Genomic DNA, 7,500 nt, shown 5'->3' on the forward strand with positions numbered 1-7,500 from the left:
CCTCTTTCGTTCTACCCTGTGCTGCCCTCGTTTTTTTAACTTACTTCTTTAAATCTGGAAGAGAATAATATCTTGCCTGCTGAACAGAAGTGTTTCTGCTGAAGGACTTAGTGGCTTTAGCCCTTTCCCCTGTCACAAATCAAATCACTGCTCTCTTGCTAGGTAAACTGTTATCGATGGGCTACGGCTTTGTGGAGTATCGTAAGCCGGAGAATGCTCAGAAAGCCATGAGACAACTGCAGGTAAGATATCGTTTTACCAAAGGAAGCAGCATTGAAATGGACTCCAAAATGTTGTGTTTAATGTTGGCAGAGAACTTGCCAATCAAAGCAGTGACATTTTGAGTATAAAGCTAGGCCTATTAATGGAGACGTTTATATGCACTTCTCAGGCACACGTTTGTGTTAATCTTTTATACATTTAATGTTTTTTTTTAAATTGTAATTTGCATCAGATTTCAATTGATATAGTAACAACATTTAGCTATTTAATATCATTCCTTGTGTGACTGAGTAATGCTTCCTTCCATTTGAATAACTTCTCTTCCTCTTCTCTCTTGGTTGGTTTTTCTTGGCCCTCCTTTCTTTGTCCTTCAGCACTGCAAAATGGATGAGCACCAGCTTGAGCTGAAGGTGTCGGAGAGAGCCACCAAGTAAGTCCATTTTTCAACAGCTCTCTGACCGACTGCTTGACCCCTCCATGACCTGGTGTTTCTAGGGTCCACTGAAGCATATTGTTATTGTCCATGCAAAACAAAGGCCCCCCCCCCCCCCCCCCCACCCCACCCCATCTGAAACCCTAACTCTTAGGCCCCCCCACCCCACCCCATCTGAAACCCTAACTCTTACCTTCAGGTGGCCACACTTTTGCACATACATGGACCTAGCCTTACAAAAAAGTGAGCTTAACTTTCTGCCCCTATAATCAAAACCTTCTAGGCACCGAGGCAAAAATGTCAATCAAACTCCACGAAAATCTACAGAAAAGGTGTAGCCAGTTTCAAACTGAGATATTATTCAACTGAACAATGGATTTGAAGTAGATGAGTGCTATAATTCATGAACAGCTGGCAGTAGAGCTTTCAGGCAAGCTTCAGTTGAAGCAGACAAATGTGCATGAATAACAGTAATAATAGGTCAAAATGAGACTGGGCTATTAGACACATATTGTGCAGCGTTACTTTCGACCCACTCTTGGCTCATGCACTTGCTGAAGTCCACCTGGTGCGGGGAACAGAAACCTTTCACATATTAAGTGTACCTCCTACTTTTATTTGCTGAAATATGAACCACAAGATTTTACCGCCCCATAAGCTGCACTTTCTTTATGGTGTTTTCAAGTGAGCTAAATTGAAGCCTTCTCTCCTTTTAGATCAGGTGCTGTGAGCTCTCGGAAAAAGCAGAGTGCCAAAAAGCAAACCACCTCTAAAATCCTGGTGCGAAACATCCCCTTCCAGGCAACAGTGAGGGAGCTTCGGGAGCTCTTCTGGTAAGGGCAACATTAACATCATTTGACTTCTCACAATCTGACAATGACAAAACAAGCGGACATAATATTCAATATATTTCCTTCTATTAAAAATAAATAGATTGTAATCTTACAACATTTAGTGTACATCAGCACTTCTGACTCCATCACTCTTGTAAGGTATGTTCTGTATTGTGTATATAGGCAAAAGTATCTGAAAATCTGATGGTCAAGTGTTGAAGGCCCACTTTTAACTCTCTCAAGAGCCTTTGGTGTCTAATGTCTGTCTTTAAGCCTCTAAATGTTTCAGTGTATCAGGATAGGATGCACACATAGTGTGCTAGGCCTGTTTGAATACAGCCCTCTTTACCTCTGTCCCATGCCTTCAACCTCCACATATGAGGGATGGACTTTTGCCCCTTGTTTGACAGAGTAGCTCATTCAGATTGGCTGAAACTGTTGAAGGTTGCGCACGCTTGCATGAGAGAGGCTCTAATGTGTAATGTCTCCCCACGCTAGCACGTTTGGCGAGCTGAAGACCGTCCGCCTGCCCAAGAAGGCCAGCGGCACTGGATCCCACCGTGGCTTCGGCTTCGTGGACTTCATCACCAAACAGGACGCCAAAGTGAGCACACATCCGGCCATCTCCCGCCGACTACCCATCCGTCTACATGTTTCAGTTTCAGTTTTCAGTTTGTTTATTTGTTGAAGAGGGACAGTGTACATTAATAAACATTAAAATGTAAATGCACCCAATTGTAGCCAAAAGGCTAGTTTCCATTGGCAGTCCCCCTGCCAGAGTGTTAATGGCTAAACAACTTAAAAAAGGCCATATCTGCCATAACTAGAACTGAAGGATTGTTCCGTTCTCCATTGCTTTGTCTCTGTCTCACACAAACACCCCCCCCCCCCCCCCCCCCCTTCTCTGTCTCTCCCTCCATCCCTTTTTTCCCCCTTCCTCTGTCAGAAAGCATTCATGGCTCTGTGCCACAGCACCCATCTGTACGGCAGACGTCTGGTCCTGGAGTGGGCCGACTCCGATGACACTGTAGACACGCTACGCAGGAAGACGGCACAGCACTTCCACGGTAACCACCCCCCTCCCCCCCCCCCCCAATTCCCATAATGCTCTGCTTGCTGTTTTCTGTTCTTTCTTCTGTGGTGGGTCCTCATCCCAGGCCCTGGACGCTAACTGTGTGTTGTGTCCCGCTGTGTGTTCCTCCCTCAGACGCCCCGAAGAAAAGGAAGCAGTCACAGGTGATGGAGGGGATAATGGAGAAGATGGAAGCAGGGGGAGAGGAGGACGATGATGACTGAGAGAGAGAGGATGATGACAGAGAGAGAGGAGGATGACTGAGAGAGAGATAGAGAGAGAGAGAGAGAGAGAGGGAGAGGGAGAGGGAGGTGACGATCAGGACTGAGCAGCAGGAGCCTGTGCGGCCCCTGTGGTGACTAGAAGAGTGGTGTCTACCTGCTCCACCACACAGGTGCTCTTGTTGGTCCATTTACCAGGTATGGAGAGGCGGCCATTTTCTTTTCACCTGGAACTGTCATCCTTAACAAGGACTAGGACAGGAGTGGCCCCAAAGTCTGGAGCCAGGATGGACCAGATCATCATCATCATCATCATCATCATCATCGAACTAAGAGGAAGGGATGGGACTGTGAGAACATGGCTAATGAGAGAATGATGAAGGGCACAAGTTTAGCTCGACAAGAATGTTTTGTCGGCCTGGTTCAGCTTTGGGCTGGATATAATGCATCCCATTAGTAGATCCTCTTCGGTAAGGATTCCAATCATACAGCTAATGCATTTTGTGGACATTTGATATGGGAAGCCTTTCATATTTTTTATGGCACAGCTTATTAAAATGTACATTGTTTAATGTAAACCTAAGGAAATGGTTTGGATAAGATCAGGTTTTCGTTGGGTTGATATATCTTTGTTCATGTCTGACATGGCTCTCTAATGGTGGCTTCAAACTTCAAAGTGAATCTGTCATCAGTTCAGTCTCCTTAGACATAAGTTGAGGAAAATAACAGAAAGTTTTAGAAGTTCCACTTGATGGAATTCTCAAGTGAGCTCATTCACCCCATCTAGTGGGATGACCCATTACTGCAACTGATATCCCTGCACACTAAGGCCCTTGGTTTACAAAAATGTTCTGGTTGCTGGTAAAAATGGTCAGATTGATATTTTGTTCATGTAGGACACAATGTATTCTGATCTATTTCAAGATATTGTCTGTGTCTGTTTGTGTGTGTCTGTTTGTTTGTGTGTGTCTTTGTGTGTGTGTGTGTGTGTGTGTGTTGGGGACGGGGGCTTGACCTTTAGTTAATCCCCTTGGAATGAAAGGCACCTCTCAACAAACATCTAGTAAATTACTGACATCTCACACTGTTTTAAATAAGTTAATAAACTTTATTCATCGACCCAGTATAAACAAGGAACAACATCAAAAAAGAGTCTAGATCTCTAGTGACACACATCGGCATGGAGAAGCGCTTCCGAATGAGAAAGAGAGAGAGACTAAGACGTTGATGATTTTCGCCCAACATGAGACACGTGTACACAAACCTCAAACATCTGCACCTCCCATCTCTTGCATGACCTCAAGCCAGTCAGTCTACAAGCAAAAATGGATGAACCCAAAGAAGAGACACATGCAGTGCGACAGTAAAGCGCTGTTATGAAATGGTTTCGTGTAGTCAGGTAAAAACCAAGATCAGCTCTTTAGAAACGTTGTTTGTTTATATTTTTTTAATATATAAATGATCTGAAATATACAAAAAAGTATATTACACTTTTTTTTTTTAATGGCGCAGTTCTGAGACGCTCAGCAATCTAGCCTACACGTCCCTTCAAAGTACGACACACTACTGGCGCTCGACTAAATTGACACGCTACGTACTGTACCAGTCTCACACGGCATCAAGCAGACTGTTCCCACGGAGGAAAAAACAAAATCAAAAGAAAAATTAGCAGCAGAATATTTTCAAACACAGACCTACTGAAACGGACCAGGCCTCACATATTCCATTGCCCTTGAGCCATGATGAACGGCAACATCATGAGATGGAACTTGAAGTACTAACAACTGCAAAGCAACGCATTAGGTATGACTACTTAAACTATATCTCACCCAATCACCAATAACCACTGCAGAGAGTCCCGCTGTGCTAATAATGACATACAGTATAGTCTTGAAAATAAATATGTGGTAGAAGTTAAGGCTTTTTCTTCAGGACCTGAGGATTTTTAAACACATGATGAGGCACACACAAGGCAAAGAAGAGCTCTATACGTACACAAATGCATGAATGAGGTGACAGCCATATGATCTAGTCTTCAGTACAATAGTGGTCAGAGCAAGTCCGCGAGGAAACACTGCACTTACAGAGAAGAGAGAGGGAGGGAGGAAGGACGTTCACCCTCGTTGCTGGGAAGCATATTCTGGTTCATCTTTCTAAATTATGATTTTCTGTTATTGAAATCTGCAGTCAAGGGGATAACTTTAGTGCAATGCTGACTTGAACGGGAGAGTAAACATTAAGGAGTGGTCATGTGGTCTAAATTTGATTGCATGAGCCATAGAGTTCAAGTTCAAGACTATTATTATCTGGAAATAATTAAAAAAAAAAATATGACAACACACATCAAAAGGGTTCGAAGAGGGGTTTTGTCAAAGCAATCCCATTTGTTTTACGCAGTCAGAGAATGTAAATGACATGCATCTACGGCAGCTCCTACACATCCATAAGCCTGTCCGGAAACTGGGTTCAGATCAGTTTCAAGTCGATTGAAAAGAAATTTATAAAAAGCTAGGTATGTCATACAAAATACGCATATAAGATTTTTTTTTCTTTTTTTTTTCTCTTTTTATAAGCTGCTTTGGTAACAACAGACTCAAGCCTTGTTTTTCGCCCATTCCTTAGTACGTGGCAGGGACCTCGTAACCTCCGAGCCCTGCTCATCTTGGTAACGTTTCTCTCTCCTCAGACCTCTCTTGCTCTCTAGCTTCTAAATGAATGGATCTAGTTTAAGGTGGTCGTTTTCATTGCGGCCATCCGATCTCTGCCGTCCGTGCAGGCAGCTTTGGGTCATCTCTCTCTACAATCCGGTTCGTCATAAGGATGTCCGTGCTGTGAAGGAAAGTGCTATTGTGCTGAGCGCCGACAGGGTGGACACTGTGGAGGCTGAGCCCATCGCAGTCAAACCTGAAACATACAAGGATAACTCTTTCAATTCATTTCATTCAATTCATTTCATTCAATTCAATTCATTTCATTCAATTCAATTCAATTCAATTCAATTCAATTCAATTCAATTCAATTCAATTCAATTCAATTCAATTCAATTCAATTCAATTCAATTCAATTCAATTCAATTCAATTCATTTCATTCAATTCATTTTAGCTTATATACAGTACCAGTCAAAAGTTCGGACACACCTTCTAATTTTTTCTAATTACGTTTTTTCTTTACTTTTATTATTTTCTACATGGTAGATAACACTTCTTTTGTTAAGTGCATCGTTCCATATGTGTTATTTTTTTAGTTTAAATGTCTTCGGTATTAATCTACAATGTAGAGAATAATAAAAGTAAAGAAAACACTTCTCCATAAAATGAAAGGTGTGTCCAAACTTTTGACTGGTACTGTATTTGATATACCCTCCTATCAACGTTGTCTACAGGCACTTTACCGAACCAAATGCCTTACCGCCCTTAGAGCAAGCAGGCTTGCCGTGGGCCGTGACAGAGAGATTTTACCACATTTACACATTTGTACTGAAATCATGACTATGAGATATGCAACTCACAAATGCTCCCCTTTGACTTGATCATACCCATTCAGTGAAATAAAGCAACCCATTCAACAACATCCACTCTCTGTATGTGTCTGTCTCGAGCGATGAGCTCTATGGAAACGGCAAAAAGAGAAGTCGAGCTCTTATAGATTTCCCCTGGTCTCGCTTTTCCTTATTCAATAGAGAGGGTCAGGGAGGGCAGAGCCGGCTCTTTTCCTTTCTAAGCCAGAGGGGAGTGTTTGCGGTGAAGGTTGACACATGTTAATTGCGAGGTTATAAAGCAGAGGCGCGCGGGCGGCGGGAGGCAGGCGAGCCGGTGTGTCTCTTTTCCTGACCTGATATTCTGGGGATGGTGATTTGTCTGCTGCTGCTGCCCTCGCCGCCCTCTCCAAAGGGCTTGATCTGGATGATGTACTCCTCGTCGGTGGGGAGGGAGAGCTCCACCGAGGTGGTGTTGGTCTCCATGACGCTGGGCCGACTGTGCCTGTTCCGTTTGTAGAGCACCTTCAAACAAAAAGAAACCAAGAGGGAGGGAGGGATGGAAAAAAAACGACAGCAAGAGAAAGTGAGGGATTTTTTTTTCGAGGTGAGAGGCTCAGCCCTAGTGAGAGCGGAGGAGGTCAAAGTTCAACCTAATCCACCCGCCGCCCTGCTGGCTTACTTTGTAGCCCATGACCTCCGACTCGTTCTCCAGGGCCTTCACTTGTTCCCAGTTCAGGATGATCTTGGAGTTCGACGTGTTCCACATGACTTTAAGTGGAGGCTGGCTGGGAGCTAAAGCACAATAAAATAAAACAGGAAAAATTTACGTCATGGAAGAGGAGGCAAAAGGTGGAGAAGAAGTAAAGAAAGAAAAAGAAAAAGTTAGGGTGGATGAATCACAAGAAGGAAGAAAAGAAGAAAACAAAGAACAGAAATAAGATGTCAGAAGAGGAAGAAATAATTAATAAATAAAGGTAAAGAAGGTAGCGAGATAAAGAGTAAAGGTAGTATAGAAGGAAGGAAATGGAAGAAGAGTCCCCCAGAGGGGTCTCTCATGTCTCCTGAACGAGGCCGGGACTCACGTGGCTTCTTGGTGGTGACGTTGGCGATGCCGCTCGAGGGTCCGGAGCCCGCCGTGTTGTACGCTCGCACCGTCACGTAGTAGGTGGTACTTCCTTTCAGACCCTGGATAATGGCCGACGTCTGATTGCCCACCGTCCTCAGCACGCTTGCCGTCTCT

General features: G+C 43.8%; 2 protein-coding genes across 2 annotated transcripts in view; one reads left to right on the forward strand and one right to left on the reverse strand.

Annotated features, from left to right (window-relative positions):
- Window positions 1-3,636, forward strand: part of rbm19 (RNA binding motif protein 19) — a 13,186-nt gene extending 9,550 nt beyond the window's left edge. The window contains 6 exon segments of the mRNA XM_080845479.1: window positions 163-242; window positions 597-652; window positions 1,372-1,488; window positions 1,987-2,092; window positions 2,435-2,555; window positions 2,696-3,636. Of these exon segments, the coding sequence (XP_080701605.1) occupies window positions 163-242; window positions 597-652; window positions 1,372-1,488; window positions 1,987-2,092; window positions 2,435-2,555; window positions 2,696-2,784 (569 nt within the window). The 3' untranslated portion in view covers window positions 2,785-3,636.
- Window positions 3,637-5,593: 1,957 nt separating this feature from the next.
- The window catches only part of cntn4 (contactin 4), a gene marked incomplete at its 3' end in the record, with an annotated part of 91,814 nt that continues 89,907 nt past the window's right edge, over window positions 5,594-7,500 (reverse strand). Inside the window, exons 19-22 of the mRNA XM_080846807.1 lie at window positions 7,343-7,500; window positions 6,940-7,052; window positions 6,614-6,782; window positions 5,594-5,685 (exon numbers count right to left, since the gene is read on the reverse strand). The exon at window positions 7,343-7,500 is cut by the window's right edge and continues 29 nt beyond it. Coding sequence (XP_080702933.1) covers window positions 5,594-5,685; window positions 6,614-6,782; window positions 6,940-7,052; window positions 7,343-7,500 — 532 coding nt within the window. The remainder of the gene's footprint in view (window positions 5,686-6,613; window positions 6,783-6,939; window positions 7,053-7,342) is intronic.

This window comes from Sprattus sprattus (assembly GCF_963457725.1).
Source record: "Sprattus sprattus genome assembly, chromosome: 10".
In the NCBI taxonomy this organism is placed as follows: domain Eukaryota; kingdom Metazoa; phylum Chordata; class Actinopteri; order Clupeiformes; family Clupeidae; genus Sprattus; species Sprattus sprattus.